The sequence below is a fragment of the Bufo gargarizans genome, chromosome 1 (assembly GCF_014858855.1).
Source record: "Bufo gargarizans isolate SCDJY-AF-19 chromosome 1, ASM1485885v1, whole genome shotgun sequence".
In the NCBI taxonomy this organism is placed as follows: domain Eukaryota; kingdom Metazoa; phylum Chordata; class Amphibia; order Anura; family Bufonidae; genus Bufo; species Bufo gargarizans.
In genome coordinates, this window is record NC_058080.1 from 193,988,869 (window position 1) to 194,009,419 (window position 20,551).

The following is a 20,551-nucleotide window of genomic DNA, read 5'->3' on the forward strand; positions in this document are numbered from 1 at the left end:
GGCCAGTAAGCTTGACATCAATAGTGGATAAATTAATGGAAACCATACTTTAGGAGAGGATTGTGCAACATCTAAAATCCCATGGATTGGTAGATGAAAAACAGCATGGGTTTACTTCAGGGAGATCATGTCAAACTAATCTTATTGATTTTTTTGATTGGGTGACTAAAATAATAGATGGCGGAGGTGCAGTAGACATCGCTTATCTAGACTTTAGTAAGGCTTTTGAAACTGTCCCACATAGAAGGCTTATCAATAAGTTGCAGTCTTTGGGCTTGGACTCCCATATTGTTGAATGGATTAGGCAGTGGCTGAGGGACAGACAACAGAGGGTTGTAGTCAAGGGAGTATATTCAGACCAAGGTCTTGTTACCAGTGGGGTACCTCAGGGATCTGTTCTGGGACCCATATTGTTTAATATCTTTATCAGCGAAATTGCAGAAGGCCTCGGTGGCAAGGTGTGTCTTTTTGCTGATGACACAAAGATTTGTAACAGGGTTGATGTTCCTGGAGGGATACACCAAACGGAAAAGGATTTAGGAAAACCAGAGGAATGGTCAAAAATCTGGAACTAAAATTTAATGTTGAGAAGTGCAAGATAATTCACCTGGGGCATAAAAACCCAAGAGCAGAATATAAAATCAGTGATACAGTCCTAACCTCAGTATCTGAGGAAAGGGATTTAGGGGTCATTATTTCAGAAGACTTAAAGGTTGGCAGAAAATGTCACAGAGCAGCAGGAAATGCTAGCAGAATGCAAGAGGCATTACCAGTAGAAAGAGGGAGGTGCTCATGCCGCTCTACAGAGAACTAGTGAGACCTCATTTGTAGTATTGTGCTCAGTACTGGAGAACATATCTCCAGAAGGATATTGATACTTTAGAGAGAGTTCAGAGAAGAGCCACTAAACTGGTACATGGATTGCAGGATAAAACTTACCAGGAAAGATTAAAGGACCTTAACATGTATAGCTTGGAAGAAAGACGAGACAGAGGGGATATGATGGAAACTTTTAAATACATAAAGGGAATCAACAAGATAAAAGAGGAGAGAATATTTAAAAGAAGAAAAACTGTTACAAGAGGACATAGTTTTAAATTAGAGGGGCAAAGGTTTAAAAGTAATATCAGGAAGTATTACTTTACTGAGAGAGTAGTGGATGCATGGAATAGCCTTCCTGCAGAAGTGGTAGCTGCAAATACAGTGAAGGAGTTTAAGCATGCATGGGATAGGCATAAGACCATCCTTCATATAAGATAGGGCCAGGGGCTATTCATAGTATTCAGTATATTGGGCAGACTAGATGGGCCAAATGGTTCTTATCTGCCGACACATTCTATGTTTCTATCTCCTGAAATTTCACCCACTGGCCAAATATCCATAACTTTTTGTGAGTAGTGTAATAAAATGTCACTTATGTACTGAATTTCTGTGCTTGGTCAATCTGGTGGCTTCAGAGGGCTGATACAACTTCTGGTGACTGATATGAGGAGTTGCCTACAAAGGAGAGATTTTCCTGCAGTGGTTATTGTAATGTCACAAACGTAAAGACTAATATTTGCACAGGTGTTCTTTCTCCTGTAAAAGCCTTTCTGATAGGTCAGTGGACTTCAATCCAAGTGTGAATTTACATACTTCAGATGTACACATTCAGTCATGTATACCACTGGACAGCCCTGCAGAATATGCTAGTGCAAATAGTGCTAAAAAAACAAATCTGTTATACCAATCAACAAGACCCAAGCTTGCAGGTCACCTCCTATGACCTAGTCATAGGTGGTGTAAACCAATATAATCCATCAGTTTTACAAGACTATTAAGCAGACAATCTGTAAATTCAGTAATTAATTTATACTTTATTTTTCATTTTAGATGTTCATCAAGTTGAAAAAATAGTTTGTTTTTAAAATTCTGAGACTGATGCCTTAAACATTTGGAAAGCTTGCCCTCTGCTGGTGGAGAGAAAAACTGCTCAGAAGATATTGCGTCACTGAAAGTATGAAGAAAAGATAGATGCTTATTTATGATTTCATTTGTTTTTACTAGACTTTTCTTGTCATTCAACATTAGTTTCAATGTTGGCAGACTTTAGGCATATTTCAAAGGGTGAGACCAAAGGACTTAAATAATGTACCGGTAGTTTATACTTTTAGGACTGTAAAGAAAAAAAAGAGAACACCCAACCAAGGTACTGGACACTGAAAAACATTCCTGAAGCTGAAAAAGCTCCATCGCACCACTGAATATTGTACTAATGCTGATTGTATGTCTCAGGACAAAAAAGGGTGATTGCAATGATGAAAAGGGTGATGATAATGGTACTTTCTGTAGATATTAGAATTAGACTTTTTAATTTTATTGTTTTAGTAGTTCTGATGGTGGTGCTTTGTGGACTATGCTTCTCACAAGCCTTTCTACAAAAAGGCTTGATTATATGCCCCTTTGCTTTCCATATCCTTTACTGATGTTGTTTTCTTGATCAGACATGGCATAGATATAGTGGGCTACCTTTATCTGAGGCAGTGCATTGTGGGGATGCCAGCTAATGTGGCTAATAGATAAAAGTAACATCCCCTTCCTCAACCAAAAATTATCTTGATCCATTTCTCATATTGCGATACCTGTCAGTAATCATACATGGAAACATATTTGCCATAGTATGATTTTATACATGGAAAAGATTGTATCCTTACACTGGCTCTGAAGTTTCTAAGGGTGTACCTGAACCATGGTCAGCATAAAATCCTGACCGACTCCCTGGTTACAGATCTGTTCTACTCTGAAACACTGCAGCCTATGAGAGAAAACATAGTTTAGGGGAAAAAAAGGAATGGTATCTCCTCACCGGCTTCTCCCCACTCTGCTTAGGCTACTTTTACACTCGCGTTTTTGCTCGATCCGGCAGGGTTACTGATAATACAACCATCTGCATCCGTTATGAACGGATCCGGTTGTATTATCTTTAACATAGCCAAGACGGATCCGTCATGAACTCTATTGAAAGTCAATGGGGGACGGATCCGTTTTCTATTGTGTCAGAGTTAAATGGATCCGTCCCCATTGACTTGCATTGTGGGTCATGGAGGATCCGTCTTGCTCCGCATCCCATGGCAGAAAGAAAACCGCACCTTGCTGTGGTATGCTCTCCGGTATGGGAACGCAACCAAACGGAACAAAATGCATTTTGGAGCATTCCGTTCTGTTCAGTTACATTTTGTCCCCATTGATAATGAATGGGGACAAAACGGAAGTGTTTTTCTCCGGTATTGAGATCTTATGACAGATCTCAATACCGGAAAAGAGAAATGCTAGTGTGAAAGTAGCCTTAATTAATAGGTCTCTCCATACACAAATGGGTAGATGCTGGGCGGTGGGGAGCCACCCATGTGTATCTTCTCCCTCTTCCCAGCTTGTTTTATAACCAGGGAGCCTGTCAGTATTTTCTGCTGCTTTTCGTTTGGATAAAATGAATCTCCTGACAGTCTCCCTTTAAACCAGGGATGTCAAACTCGTGGCCCTCCAGCTGTTGCAAAACTACAACTCCCATCATGCCTGGGCATACTGCAGCTATCAGGGAATGCTGGGAGTTGTAGTTTTGCAACATCTGGAGGGCCATGAGTTTGACATCCATGCTTTAAACAGTAATGCATTAAATGCTGATTCAAAAGAATGGTTTGAGCACCTGTAATGCAGGTTTTCAATCACTACCATAGACCTAATGGTCCTTATCAGTCACCAAACAGGATTCATTATTAAAGAATGTCTGTTTTAGTAAATACTTGCACTCTTTATAAAGAACATGTCTGCAGAACTTTGCATTTTGCTATCTCTGTTATTCATCCTGGAAATATATGAATACATTGTCTGACACTGTGTGATTAGTGCTGACCACGTAAAAGTGTGTAGGGACACACACCGTTGACTAGGGGGATGATAACACCCAGTTGTCGGTGTATTTATAAAATTCTAGAAGGAACAACAGAGGAAGAGCCCAATGCAGATTTGAATGAAAAGATGCTCCAGAATGATTTCATAGGGAAGGCAGACAGGAGAACTGAAGCCCTTGACCAATAATCTTTTATGTTTACGGTCAACTTTAAACAATAAGTGCTGGAAGGTTAGGTGACATGTATGACAGTGGAGTGGAGATACTGTTTAGGCGATTGGCTATGGAAGCAGACAACTGTTTAAATACTTTTTAGGTGAATAGAGTAGACAACATAAAATATGAAAAAATGGTTTATATGTAAATTTTGTTCTTTAAATTATAACTATAGAAAATGTTGCCTGTTGAAATGCTGCACCACACCATGACATACTGGGATTTCTAAACATGCTCAGCTGATAGCCCGTCCACACACAGCACAGTGCATTCAGAAAGACTTCAGACCCTTTCACTCTTTTCATATTTTATGTTGAGGACTTGTGCACTCATATACCCATAAGAGTGGAACAAAGTACAGAGATATTCTTAAAGGGGTTGTCCGGGCTTTTACTATTGATGATCTATCCTCAGGATAGGTCATCAATATCAGATTGGCGAGGGTCCAACACCTTGCACCCGCCGATCAGCTGTATGAGACGGCAAGCGCAGTGCGCACATGCCGTCTCCCTTCTCTCTTTCTGTCAGCTGCTGCGATGTATGGCCTTTGCCATGGACAGCAGCGATGAACAGGAAGAGAGACGGGAGACTGCGTGTGCCGTCTCCTAGAGCTGATCGGCGGGGGTACCGGGTGGTGGACCCCTACTGGTCTGATATTGATGATCTATCCTCAGGATAGGTAATCAATAGTAAAAGCCTGGACAATCGATTTAATGAAAACCCGATCTGGACCTCGGCTGAAGGTTCACCTTCCAACAAGACAACGATCCGAAGCACACAGCCAGGACAACATAGGAGTGGTTTAGGGACAACCCTGTGAATGTCCTTGAGTAGCCTAGCCAGGGCCCTGACTTGAACCCAATCAAATATCTTTTGACAGACCTGAAAATAACTGTCCACCAACGGTCCCCATCCAACCTGACAGAGCTTGAGAGGATCTGCAGAGAAGAATAGCAGAAAATCCCCAAATTCCAGGTGTGCAAACCTTATGACGTCATACCCAAGAAGACGGGAGGCTGTAATCTCTGCCAAAGGTGCTTCACCTAAGTACTGAGTAAAGGGTCTGAATACTTATGTCAATGCAAGATTTCCTTTTCAATATAGTAAAGATTTCTAACATTCAGTTTTCGCTTTGCCATTAAGAGATAATGAGTGCAGAATGATGGGAAAAACCTGAAGTTATTTTTATTTCAGCACAAGGCTGCAACATAACAAAATCAAAAAAGTGAAAGAGTCTGAAGACTTTCCGAATACATTGTATATTCTGCCTGTATCTCAAAGCAGTAACCTTTTCTTATTTCGCTTATTATGCCTATTTAGGGAGTAATTTATTAAACTAATGTAAAGTAGAACTGGCTTACTTGCCCATAGCAACCAATCAGATTTCACCTTTCGTTTTTGACAGCTCCTTTGAAAAAAGAAAGGTGGAATCTAATTGGTTGCTACGGGCAACTAAGCCAGTTCTAATTTACACCAGTTTGATAAATGACCCCTTTAAGGTTTCACAAAAATGAATTTCGATTATTTGCAGCATTCATGGCCATATATCAAAAAGTGTGGCTTTTTTTAGGTGCTACGTGGACAGGCAATTAGTAATGCCCATAGTCCCCCAGTTTTATAATCCTGGTTTTATGTACCAGGTTAAAACATAAAATCACAATTGACAAAAGAATGAGTGCACCATCCAACCCACATTACATACCAACCTCTAAATTAAATGTAGCATTCCTTGTTGACACAGCTAAGACTAGCAGATCCTAAACAGGAGGAATAATATTTAGGCCTCATGCATATGAACTTATTTTCTTTCCGTGCCCGTTTTTTTAATTTTTTTATTGCGGACCCTATGCAGAACCATTCATTTTAATGGGTCTGCAAAAAAAAAAAAATTTGAAGTAATGCATTCCTTTTTCGTATGTCCGTTCCACAAAAACATAAAACATGTCGGACAAGGATAGCGCTGTTCTATTAGGGGCCAACTGTTCCGTTCATATGGAATGCACACCGACGTTATCCGTATTTTTTGTGGATCCGTTTTTTTGCAGACCGCAAAATACATACAGCCGCGTGCATGAGCCCTAAGAAATATATCTAGTTTTTTAAACCATCCTGGTTTTGGGCTACAAAAATATGTTAGAACTGCACTGTGTGAACAAGGAATTACAGTTATAAGAAAGAAGCCTTCCTAAAACTGTGCCCTTGTATGTATGAAAAAATACAGAAAATGTTTACACAAATGGTTTGAATGGGTTGTATAGTTTTACAGTGACTTTTTGGGCATTTAATATGCAAAATCCTGTTCAGTTCATGTCTCTTCTACTATGTTACAATTTCTTCGCACGGTCAGTGGCCTTGTTATTACTATGTAATGGTAAAAAAAATACCTTCTGACAGACTGCAAGATTTATATTTTTACAAGCTTTTGTGCCTTGGGTCAATGATTGACTTTCAACTGATTTTAATTCCCTCACTTTGAACACTGGATTCCTCTATAACCAAGCTGTTGTACTACTGAAGGGAACATAATAAATAAATATACAGTGGCATGCAAAAGTTTGGGCACCCCTGAACAGTCAAAGGGGTTTTCTGAGACTTTATAAATTAATATCTTAAATCTTTTCTTTGGATAGGTCATTAATATGTGATCGATGGGGGTCCGACACCCGGGACCCGAAGGCACTAGCACCTCTGTGAGTGTCGTGGCCTTCTCACAGCTTTTTCTAGGCCAATGACGAAACTTTAATCACCCACGTGGCCTAGGAGCAGCTCAGCTCCATAGAAGTGAATGGGGCTGAGTGCGATACCAAGTGCAACCAATGTACAGCGCTGTGCATGGCGAGCACCGAGGAGGCCACAGCGCTCACAGAAGCGACGATGTCTTCTCAAACAGCTGATCGGCTGTGCTCCCAGGTGTCAAACCCCACCAATTAGAGTTATAAAATTCTGTTAAAGATGAAATGATCTCCAAAAGGCATAACGTTAAAGATGACACATACCCTTTGTATTTTAAGCAAAAAAAAAAAAAAAAGTATTTTAATCTTTTTAATTTTCAAAATAACTAAAAAGGAAAAGGGGCCAAAGCACAATACAATATTGGGCACCCGGCATGGTTACTGCCTAGTAGCACCCCCTTTGGCAAGCATCACAGCTTGTAAACTCTTTTTGTAACCAGCCAAAATTTTCATCCATTCTTCCTTGCATAAGTATTTCAGTTCTGTGAGATTCCAGAGCCATCTTGCATGCACTGTTCTTTTGAGGTCTGTACACAGATTTTCTGTGATGTTTAGATCAGGGGACAGTGAGGGCCATGGTAAAACCTTTTTTTTTTACAATTGGTGTTATAATTGCTTCCAGAATATTCTGGAAATTCATTGAATCCATTCTTCCCCCTACCATAAAATGTTCCTTTTTCCATTGGCTATAGCACAACACCAAATCATGATTGATCCACCTCCATGCTTAATAGTTGGAGAGCTGTTCTTTTTATGATATTTTGTGCCCTTTTTTTCTCCAAACATACCATTGTCAGTCCACGGTAGTTCCCAAAATGCACTGGGCTTGTTTAGATGTTTTTTTGTTTTTTTTTTACAAACTTCTGACACTGAATTTTGTGATGAAGACGCAGGAGAGGTTTTCTTCTCATGACTCCTCCGTGAAGGCCATATTTGTGCAGGTGTTGCTGAACAGTAGAACAATGTACCACAACTCCAGAGCCTGCTAAATCTTCTTTTGCCGTCAAGCGGTGGTTCTGATTTGCCTTTCTAGCAATCCTTCGAGCAGCTGTCTCTGAAATTTTTCTTGGTCTTCCAGACCTTTTCTTGACCTCCACAGTTCTTGTTAACTGCCATGTCTCAATTACATTTCGAACTGAGGAAATGGCAACCTAAAAACGATTTGCTATCTTCTTATATCCCTCTCCTGCTTTTAGTGGCCTCAACCATTTTCATAGTGGTAGCTGCTTAGAAGAACCCATTGCTGCAGTTTTCTTTTTGGGACAAGGTTAGAGGAGTCTGGGTATTTCTAAAGCTTTGACATTTGCGTAACCAGGCCTTTCCTAACGATGATTGTGAACAAGCCTTATCCCTAGCAGATCAAGGGTTTTCTGAACACTCAAATCTTCTTGGGTTCCCATACTTTTGCAAGGCACTCCTTTCCTTTTTCTTCACTCTAAAATTGTCCAAAGCCAAAATAATACGTTGATATATTGTAAAATGTTAACAAGTGTTTCATCTTTACCTTTATGCCTTTTGGAGATCATTTCATCTTCAACTTGCTTAACTGTTCACAGTAACCAGGGGTGCCCAAACTTTTGCATGCCACTGTAAAACTTGGGAATCGAAGTGCACAAAGAAAATATAACATGTAGACACACCAAGCTGTTTTATGTTTTTGGAAATCCTTTGTAAGATGTCCTGAATTTGAGACCAGCTATAGCTCAGGGACTTGTAGACCTTGACATTGTTGTTTGTGTTGGGTTCACTTCAGAGGAATGTTGTGCATTGGTTCATTACATATGTGAAAGAGTTTGTCCCATTAGACAATTAGCTGATTCCTCCAGTTCTTCTTATTCCAGCTTATTTTAGAAAAGTAATGGAGGCCATTCAAATGAATTGATTGGCTTGAGTTTACCAGAACCAGAGAAGCTCTGACATACAAGGGGTATTCAAAGTGGACAAAGCTGAGGTGGCCTCATGTAACAAATGACTGCACAGACCAGTGATGTACAACCTGTCATTTTAATTGCAACTCTTAGTATGTGCTGACAGCCACGGAATACTCAGGGGAGTTGCAGCTTTGCAGCAGTTGGAGGGCTACAAGTAGGACATTGCTGGACTAGCAGTTGGGATCTGGCAGGCTGTTTTGGCATTGCTGGAAGCTTGAATCTTTCAGTCCAACTCCATTAACTATAATGCGGACCGGCGGAGATTCGGCCGCAACCCGGCAAATGTGCCGAGAATCAGCCGGAAGTAAACTGCCGCTAGAACAGCCTGCCGGATCCTTAGCGCTAGTGTGAAACTAGCCTAAGAATCTACTGTACACCCTAGAAATACACCCACATCTCCAACAATCACAACAACTCTCTGCAATTCTGGTAAACTCTGGAACCTTGACTTATTTCATTTATTCCAAAGAATGTGTCAAGTTGTATTTCCTTTACTTTAATGTTCCTTTCAATGACTCGTGAATATCTATGCGTTTCCACACTCGGACGGATTTGACACAATACTATGGTTGCACACAATGGCTGAATGTGTTATTAAATGTCTGATCGTTTCTTCTCCTTGACCTAATCGGATGTCCTTCTCTTCCTGATATGTTGCACTTTATTATGATTCCTACAATGCTGAATGGCCATTTTGCTCAGGATGAGCTTGGTAAGCCTTAAATAAAGTATGGTTTTATGAGTGTCTGTTGGTTCCGATTCACTATTAAAGGAGTTGATTATCTATTTAAAGCAGGGATGCACAAGATTTTTTTTGTTCTTAGGGCCACATTGTTGTATTTCAAAGGGTCGCAAAAAAATCCATGCTCGTTTGCATCGGCCTATTACACAGGCTGATGCAAAATGGATGGGGAAAAAATGATCTCTACCACAGTTTTTACTCCCTCATTCAGTTCTATTATCAGCAGTAGATCCATGATTATACAGGAAGGTGCTGCTAATAATCATACATATTTCACCCTAATCAAAAATGCATATCAGCCGACAAACGAGTGTTTGCTTGTCTACTGGCTGAGTGACGGCACTGGATTACGTGGGCAAATTATCAGGAACAAGCATTTGTGTGAACGCTTGTTCTTGATAATGGTCCAAATATGTTGCAGTGTAAGGACGGGTTCACATCTGTGTTGTGAACTCTGACACTCTGATCTGGTCCCTGTATCCAGCATATATGCTGGCTTTTGTCTGGACAAAAAAATACTATATGCAGCATTTTTTGTCCGGCCAAAAGCCGGATCATATGCCGGAAAGCGTCTGGATCTCATTATATTGAATGGGGATCCTGCGGTGCACAGTGGTATCGGCTGTGCCGTATACAGTGAACTCTAGCAGTTATTTCCCCCCACTGGAACAGGCTGTTGGAGTTCACAGCCTTAAGTGGCTACATTTCCCTCTGCCTCCTGTCCCACAGTTCTAGGTTATACCTCTGTGAGAGGCACCATGCAATAAACTGTGAGCACTTTCCCTTACTAGTGGGAAAAGCGCTGGTTGGTTAACCCTTTAATGACTAGGCCTGAAAAGGGCTTAACGGCCAAGCAGTTTTTTGACATTTAGCACATGTGGTGGTTTAACGGTTGTAACTTTTTTATTTGTTGGACTACCAAAATAATTTTGCAATGATTTTTATGGGACACAGAGCCTACCTGGAGGTAATGCATTTTATTGCTGTACGGAGCCAACAATAAAATTCGCTCAACACTACTCAAGACCATATAATGACATGAAAACAAAATTTATTTAAAAGGAAAAATTAAAATTTTGTTTGGACAATTACCGTATTTTTCGCCCCATAAGACGCACTTTTTCCCCCCAAAAAATCGGGGGGAAATGCCCCTGCGTCTTATGGGGCGAATGCGGACAATTTGACATCGCTGGATGCGATGTAGCGTACGCTGGGGCCGGGGGAGGGACTGGAGGAGGAGCTGGGGGCCGGGAATAGCGGCGGGGCGGTGCAATCAATGTACTATAGCCCCGCCCCGCCGCTCCGATATACTAATATTAAATGTCTTATTCGATTAAAATGTATTAGATATGCCCCCTCACTCCTATATTGCTAATTGTACCTTAAATCCTATTCCTAGGTGCTGTAATGCAGGCCGGGCGGGCGGCAGCGTGACTCCCTGATGTCACGTGCCTGCGCCGCCTACTTTATGAATGAAGCAGGCGGCGCAGGCAAGTGACGTCAGCGAGTGACGCGCCGGCCGCCCGGCCTGCATTACAGAAGCTAGGAATAGGATGTAAGGTACGATTAGCAATATAGGAGTGAGGGGGCATATCTAATACATTTTAATCGAATAAGACATGTAATATTAGCACTGGGGGCGGCAGAGGCGGGGGCGGCGGCGGGTGGGTGAGCTGATCTGTAGATGGCACAGTTAAGGGGGGGGGGTGTCTGTGGATGCCACTGTTATGGGCTGGGGGGCTGTGGATGCCACTGTTTTGGGCTGGGGGGCTGTGGATGGCACATATATAACAGTGCCATCCACAGATCCCCCCTGTAACAGTGCCATCCACAGATCCCCCCCCCCCCTGTAACAGTGCCATCCACAGATCCCCCACCCCCTGTAACAGTGCCATCCACAGATCCCCCCCCCCTGTAACAGTGCCATCCACAGACCCCCCCCCCCCTGTAACAGTGCCATCCACAGACCCCCCCCCCCCTGTAACAGTGCCATCCACAGATCCCCCCCCTATAACAGTGACATCCACAGATCCCCCCCCCCTGTAACAGTGTGTCAGTCATCCACAGATCCCCCCCATAACAGTGTCCGTCATCCACAGATCCCCCCCATAACAGTGTCCGTCATCCACAGATCCCCCCATAACAGTGTCCGTCATCCACAGATCCCCCCATAACAGTGTCCGTCATCCACAGATCCCCCCATAACAGTGTCCGTCATCCACAGATCCCCCCCATAACAGTGTCCGTCATCCACAGATCCCCCCATAACAGTGTCCGTCATCCACAGATCCCCCCATAACGGTGTCCTTCACAGATCCCCAGTAATAGTGCCACCCACAGACCACCATTAGTTCCAAACCCACCAAAAGCTAAAACTAATTTTTTTCTTATTTTCCTCCCCAAAAACCTAGGTGCGTCTTATGGGCCGGTGCGTCTTATAGGGCGAAAAATACGGTAAGTATTCAGGCCCTTTTAATACGAAACTTGAAATTTATCTCTGGAGGCCTCCCATTTCTCTTGATCATCTTTGAGATGTTTTTACATTATGAGTGGAGTTCACCTGTGGTAAATTCAGTTGATTGGACATGATATGGAAAGATGGCCCCTGTCTATATAGTGTCACAGCTGACAATACAGGGAGTGCAGAATTATTAGGCAAGTTGTATTTTTGAGGATTCATTTTATTATTGAACAACAACCATGTTCTCAATGAACCCAAAAAACTCATTAATATCAAAGCTGAATATTTTTGGAAGTAGTTTTTAGTTTGTTTTTAGTTTTAGCTATTTTAGGGGGATATCTGTGTGGTCAGGTGACTATTACTGTACATAATTATTAGGCAACTTAACAAAAAACAAATATATACCCATTTCAATTATTTATTTTTACCAGTGAAACCAATAGAACATCTCAACATTCACAAATATACATTTCTGACATTCAAAAACAAAACAAAAACAAATCAGTGACCAATATAGCCACCTTTCTTTGCAAGGACACTCAAAAGCCTGCCATCCATGGAGTCTGTCAGTGTTTTGATCTGTTCACCATCAACATTGCGTGCAGCAGCAACCACAGCCTCCCAGACAATGTTCAGAGAGGTGTACTGTATTCCCTCCTTGTAAATCTCACATTTGATGATGGACCACAGGTTCTCAATGGAGGCCATGTCATTAGATTTTCTTCTTTTATACCCTTTCTTGCCAGCCACGTTGTGGAGTACTTGGACGCATGTGATGGAGCATTGTCCTGCATGAAAATCATGTTTTTCTTACCTTGCAGACTTCTTCCTGTACCACTGCTTGAAGAAGGTGTCTTCCAGAAACTGGCAGTAGGACTGGGAGTTGACCTTGACTCCATCCTCAACCCAAAAAGGCCCCACAAGCTCATCTTTGATGATACCAGCCCAAACCAGTACTCCACCTCCACCTTTCTGGCGTCTGAGTCGGACTCTCTGCCCTTTACCAATCCAGCCATCTGGCCCATCAAGACTCACTCTCATTTCATCAGTCCATAAAACCTTAGAAAAATCAGTCTTGAGATATTTCTTGGCCCAGTATTGACTTTTTAGCTTGTGTGTCTTGTTCAGTGGTGGTAGTCTTTCAGCCTTTCTTACCTTGGCCATGTCTCTGAGTATTGCACACCTTGTGCTTTTGGGCACTCCAGTGATGTTGCAGCTCTGAAATATGGCCAAACTGGTGGCAAGTGGCATCTTGGCAGCTGCACGCTTGACTTTTCTCAGTTCATGGGCAGTTATTTTGCGCCTTGGTTTTTCCACACGCTTCTTGCGACCCTGTTGACTTTTTTCAATGAAACGCTTGATTGTTTGATGATCACGCTTCAGAAGCTTTGCAATTTTAAGAGTGCTGCATCCCTCTGCAAGATATCTCACTATTTTTGACTTTTCTGAGCCTGTCAAGACCTTCTTTTGACCCATTTTGCCAAAGGAAAGGAAGTTGCCTAATAATTATGCACACCTGATATAGGGTGTTGATGTCATTAGACCACACCCCTTCTCATTACAGAGATGCACATCACCTAATATGCTTAATTGGTAGTAGGCTTTCGAGCCTATACAGCTTGGAGTAAGACAACATGCATAAAGAGGATGATGTGGTCAAAATACTCATTTGCCTAATAATTCTGCACGTAGTGTACATATCAGTGCAAATACCAAGCCATGAGGAGAAAAGAACTGCTTGTAGAGATTAGAGACAGGATTTTGCGGAGGCACAGGTATGGAGAAAGGTACAAAACATTTCTGCTGCACTAAAAGCTCACTAAACAAGCACAGTGGCCTCCATAATTCTTATGAAGACGTTTGGAACAATCAAGACTGATTAGAGCTGGCCACCTCATCATACTAATGTGGGGAAAAGGGCCTTGGTAAGAGAGGTCGGAGGCTGCATGGCAAAGTGGCCAGAAAGAAGCCTCTCCTCCGTAAAAGACACATGAAAGTTTGCAAAAAAGCACCTACCAGCCTCTGACTGTGAGAAACAAGATTCTCTGGTGAGAAGAAACCAGGCACTACCCAATACCATCCCTACAGTGAATCATGTTCAGTACTCCAGAATAGGGTACATATAAATAGTTTTTGTTGCATAATGTTATTTACCATTTAAATGCTTTGTAATGTACCAACACATCTTTGTATGGATCAGTCGTGGTAAATAATCCTGACTCTGCCCCGTAGAAAGTTTCTCTGACAGAGATGTGAACGAGTACTTAGGATAACTGCATAAGGTGTGGATTTCTGTGCAGAAAATCCACAAACTTCTACCAAAACTACATAAAAAGGCACATAAATCCTTACTATTTTTCACGGTTTGTTGTGTTTTTTTGTGCAGTTTTTGTTTTTATTAAGAATTTTCTGTTTATTTAAATAACTCCAATGAAATCTATGGAGAAAACCACTATATATAACATCACACAAACAAAGGAGTGCAACCACATCAATTTTTTAAGATTAAAAAATAACATTTTATTTATATCATGGTAAAACAACATGTATTATAGTACATAAATATGTGTACACGGGGACAAATCACAGATATGAATCACCTTTTCAACAGACCCATAGCACTAAATTATGCCGAGATCTACCCCCTTGCATTGTACTCTCTCTGGAAACTCCCAGAAAAAATGGATCACACTGAGGGGATCTGGATCAAGGCAAATAATTAAACTGCACGCATGCTATCTATGTAGATCTGTGCCTCACTTATACAGCTCTAATCTTCAGATTTAACAAAGCCGAAAAGGTGCACTACATCAGTGTTTCCCAACCAGTGTGCCTCCAGCTGTTGCAAAACTACAACTCCCAGCATGCCTGGACAGCCTTTGGCTGTGCAGGCATGCTGGGAGTTGTAGTTTTGCAACAGCTGGAGGCACACTGGTTGGGAAACACTGCACTACATGACTATATTACATACCAAAATGCAGGGGCTGCGGACAAGGTGAAGTTACTCCTCAACACGCGTTTCGCGTATAGTTTGCTTCCTCAGGAGGAGTCCTGACAGAGATGTGAACGAGTACTTAGGATAACTGCATAAGGTGTGGATTTCTGTGCAGAAAATCCACAAACTTCTACCAAAACTACATAAAAAGGCACATAAATCCTTACTATTTTTCACGGTTTGTTGTGTTTTTTTGTGCAGTTTTTGTTTTTATTAAGAATTTTCTGTTTATTTAAATAACTCCAATGAAATCTATGGAGAAAACCACTATATATAACATGTGGAATCGCACAAACAATTGACATGATGTAGATTTTAAAATATGCATGGCAGGTCAATTTCTGGATATAAAAAATACACAATGTACATGAGATTTGGCAGATCTCATTCACTTTGCTGGTACTGTACTAGGGCTCGAACATGGACACCAGCCGTGTGCATTACGCATTTTGCAGAATGGAACAGCTGGCCCCTAATAGAACAGTCCTATCTTTTCCGTAATGCAGACAATAATATGACATTTTTATTTTATTTTTGGAACAGCCATCCGGACATATGAACATGAAATGCACACAGTCAAATTTTTGGGCCACATTGAAGTGAATGGTTCCACATATGGGCCGCAAAAAAAGGTAACTGACACAGAAAAAAAAATACGTTTGTGTGCATGAGCCCTTATGTTCAAGTTTTTTCGTATGAAAATTTGCGCAGAAAAACTCTCTTCCCCCTTCTCCCCACCATCTCCAAGATTAATGGTGTTCACCAATAAAAACTCAGATTGAACATAACCCTGTTCAAAGGACTATAGTAGAATGTGGTAATTAAAGTTGGATTCACAGGAACACCACTCTTCTAAAACATAACCTTTAATGATACAATATTAAAAGCCAATACACCCTTATTACAATGAAAAGAAAAATAATCAAAAAGAATATCAAAACCTCATGGGAGATTACTATTCCAATGACTGGTAATTGCAGAAGGGTCGGCAGACATATCATAGGCCTTAGATGGGGGTGATACCCCTAATGCTGGCCCTATTGCTGCCACCCTGCCTGCAAACGGAATAGCTGCCTCGTTAGGGGCAATCTCGTGTCTCGTGCCTCCTGATAGCCGTAGGATGACCCTGACAGGGGAGAAAAATTCCAACAATGTGGAATTGTGGCCCTAGGTTTGGACCTGAACTAATCTAAATACCAAAAATAACAACCATATACAATGCTCTAGGTGGGGTGACAAAAAACACCCAATAAAGTACAGTGACAATGACGGTGATATAACAAAATCCAGAAAAAAGTGTCCGTAAAAATGTCCTATACAGTCCCTACGTGTTTTGCCTAGTTGATTTCAGGCTCCTCAGGGGACATACCAGACTAAAAGAGGTACCTGTCACCAGAGCAAAGAAAAAAAAATAAGTTTTAATAGTCGTCACTATTATAAGAAATGACTCCTAAATACACTACTGGATGGCTTTTAGCTAGAGTCGGAAATGTACACGTTTATAGCATAAGGTATTGCTTGTATGATAGAAAAGTAGTCGCAATTATGAGAACTGACTACAAAATACACTGCTAGATGGTCTTTAGCTAAAGTCAGAAGTGTGCGAGTTTATATCAAATAGCCTAGGTCAAGACCGAGTGCCTCGCTAATTACCCCTCTCTTATACCAAGAAACATTCTCATGGGCTGAACAATAAGTTTGTTTGAAAAATCATCTGATACATAGATCAATAGATATGATTACAGTTATCATAATGTTGTTGATTCAATAGAAACCATGTATCCATGGACGCTAATATATAATTAGCCATCAATAACCTATATTGTCAACATGATAAGCCAGTTCACATGTGTAAAATAAGATGTATAGAGAGTATACTGGTGGAGCCAGCAGTACTTGCGTGCTAAAAAGATAAAAAGGGGCGACCCTTAGATGTCCTCATCGAGGGGCAGTCTGTGTAGAGGTGTAGATACATCCCGGACGACAGGCGGTGGCTAAGATGTCAGGCAGAAAATGGATCTGTCCTCCAGTGACTTTCAATGGAGTTCATGACAGATCCGTTAAATATAATACAACCGGATCCGTTCATAACGGATGCAGATGGTTGTCAGTAACAGAAGCGGTTTTGCTGAACCCTGCCGGATCCAGTAAAAACGCTAGTGTGAAAGTAGCCTAAGGCAATAGTTTAGAGAGAAGTATCTGTCCCTGCACCAGATCTATCATCCAGTCTGTCCCTGTGGTCCAGGTCTATATAGCATGGCTAAGTGTACACCATCTTTAGGATTAGTAAATTTGAGCCAGTATCTCTTACCACTAGTGTTTTCTTCACTGCCTTTTTCTCCTATAGAGAAGGTGATGTGAAAACGCCTTTAAAAAACACTAAGGCCCCTTTCACACGGACGCAAATTACGTGCGGGTGTGATGCATGAGGTGAACGCATTGCACCCGCACTAAATCCGGACCCATTCACTCCTGCATGAAAATCGCAAGTGCGGATGCGGTGCGATTTTCACGCATGGTTGCTAGGTGACGATCGGGATGGAGACCCGATCTTTATTTTCCCTTATAACCATGGTTATAAGGTAAAATAATAGCATTCTTAATACAGAATGCTAAGTAAATTAGGGAGGGGTTAAAAAATAAAAGAAAGAATGAAACTCCCCTCATCCACTTGTTCGCGCAGCCCGGCTTCTCTTCTGTCTTCTTTGAGGACCTGGGAGGAAAAGGACCTTCAGTGACGTTACTGCGCTCATCACATGGTCCATCACCATGGTTGTCATAAGTAAGGGAAGACATCACAACAGCCTGAAACCGGTAGACGAGGATTTTGTTTAACTGGATGTTTGATTTTTAACCGCTGAAATAAAGTTTCCCTAATTTACTAAGCATTCTGTATTAAGAATGCTATTATTTTCCCTTATAACCATGTTATAAGGGAAAATAATAAAATCTACACAACACCGAACCCAAACCTGAACTTCTGTGAAGAAGTCCGGGTTCGGGTCTGGGTACCAACCATGCAGATTTTTCTCACGCGCGTGCAAAACGCATTAAAACACTTTGCACTCGCGTGGTAAAATCGTGCATTTTCCCGCAACGCCCGTGTGAAACCAGCCTAAGGCTGCGGACCTATTCACTTCAATGGGTCCGCAATCCGGGGTGCGGTGCAGAACGGAGGCACGGAAGCACTACAGAGTGCTTCCGTGGTGTTTCTGTCCGTGTCTCCGCACCGCAAAAAAATAGAAAATGTTCTATTTTTTTGCAGTGCGGACAGATCACGGACCCATTCAAGTTGAATGGGTCTCGATCTGTCCCAGCCTCCGCACGGATGTTGCCTGTGCATTGGGGACCGCAAATTGCGGACCCCAATGCACAGAACGGCCGTGTGCATGAGGCCTAAGAGATACGGCATGCTGTGTTTCTGAAAATAAGTAAGAATGTAAAAGAAAAATGCCTCCTAATGAACAAAAACACCAGGTGCAATAAAAACAGTTGTGTGTCCTGCCTTTCATATTTTTCTAACATCTGAGGCTGGTGTTTTTACTGCAGAAAACAAACCAACAAACACAAAAGTGTATAAAATGCAAGCAAATCCTGCGTGTGAAACCAGCCTAAAGAGTCCACAACTGTAATATCAAACCATACATAATGAGGAGCAGTAAGGGTATATTGACATGAGGAATTTCTGCCACTGGTTTCACAGCCGTTTCGGTACCGAATCTGAGCTGAAACCACCTACCCGTATTTTTTTTTTTTAAACTTCTCTTTATTGAAAGGCACATGTACAATCCCAGATCAATTAGAAAGTACATGTATCAGCGAACATCGGGATTTTTACAGATTTGTTTTCCAATAATCCTCAGTTATCATCAGGATAATTTCAGATTTGTACAAAGTCAAAACTTTTCTAGAAATTTTTTCTTTCTTTTTTAACCGACTTACCCCTCTGACCTGACCTCTGGATCTATATTGATCCTCAGATTGCATTTAGCATTTATCATGTCAAGAAGAGCCTTCCAAAAGGTGTTAACCATACTGCATCCCCACAACCCGTGAGTGACATCAGTGTCCGGAATTTTGCATTTCGGACAGTGCGTCAATTTATCAGCCGAGATCCTATTCAGGGATTTCAGCTTGTAGAATCCATATATTGCTCTATGAATAATTTTAAAATATGTCTCCCGCCATATCTCACTACCTACCACTTTCCTTATGAGGATCCACCCATCCAGAAGCTGATCTGGTACCATCAGATTAGGAAAGAATTTAAGCCATATCTTAAAAAGCGAAGAATCACCTAACTTAGTGTCAATGTCTCTTAGAGAGCCATATATGGTAGCTAGATTCTCTTTTGGTTCCTTGGAGAGCAGGAAAGAGTCAAAGTTATTGGCTGAAAATTCACGTGTTAACTCCCTGATTCTGGAAGATAAAAATGACATCATTTGTTGGTAAACCAGGAAATGAGATGCTGGTAATTGTTATTTCATCCTTAAGTCATGGAAAGTATGAAACCTACTGTCCTCTCGGTTCCATAAGTGTTCCACATTATTGATCCCCCTGGTCTTCTATTGAGCGAACTGGGCATTGATGGATAGGGCCTTAAATAACGGGTGGCCCCAAAGGGCCATACTCTTGGAGACTAGAACAGGAAGGTCAAACATCCTTCTCACTGCCATCCATGCAGCTATTGTATCTCTGAATAAAGTGCTGTGTTTTATACTGGGAGGCAGCTGCGCAAATTTGGTGTGTAACAGCGCATTTAGGCACCAGGGTCCGGCCATTTCCTTCTCGACCTGTAAAATCAAGTAATGTGACGTATTATGTACCCAATCTAAACCATGTCTCAGGAAACTAGCTAGATTATATTTTCTGATGTCAGGAAATCCCACCCCTCCCCTGTCTTTTTGTCTGGCCAGGGTCCTCAAGGATATTCTACTCCTCTTAGAACGCCAAATAAATGATCGGAAACTTTTTTGCAAATTTTGGATATCTTTGTGCTTCAGGAGAATCGGCAGCGTCTGCATAGGGTACAACAGTTTTCTAAAACTCATCATCCTTATTAGCGAGCATCTACCAAGGAGCGAAATAGGTAAATTCGTCCAGGAGTTGAGCTCTGCGATGATTTTTTTAAATAGAGGGAGATAGTTTAGAGTGTAAAGAGTATCAGGCGTGTTACCTAGTCTTATACCAAGATACTTGATTCTGGTGTTTGTCACAGCAACTGGTAAATTTTGTAGCACTCTGGGGTTTAGATTGGGCAAAGGAGACAAATTTAGTAGTTCACACTTAGCTTTGTTGACTTTGAAGCCCAAGAACTTACCAAAATGTTCCAATAAATCAAATAGTATCTGAATATCAGCTTGGGGATGTGACAAGAATAATAGGAGATCATCCACAAAAAGTGCGTGTTTAAGGGTCTGGGATTTAATGCTAATTCCTCTAATGGACTGGTCCTGATTAAGGGCTCTAGAAACTGGCTCTAAAGCAATATTAAACAATAGAGGTGAGAGCGGGCACCCTTGTCTGGTGCCTTTTTGCAGCACAAAGTGCTCTGACAGGAATCCCTGGATTGAGATCCTAGCTAGGGG

General features: G+C 41.6%; 1 protein-coding gene across 1 annotated transcript in view; it reads left to right on the plus strand.

Moving 5' to 3' along the window:
• Positions 1-2,269, plus strand: part of MGAT4D (MGAT4 family member D) — a 160,320-nt gene extending 158,051 nt beyond the window's left edge. Inside the window, exon 15 of the mRNA XM_044300768.1 lies at positions 1,873-2,269. Coding sequence (XP_044156703.1) covers positions 1,873-1,896 — 24 coding nt within the window. The 3' untranslated portion in view covers positions 1,897-2,269. The remainder of the gene's footprint in view (positions 1-1,872) is intronic.
• Positions 2,270-20,551: the final 18,282 nt, after the last annotated feature.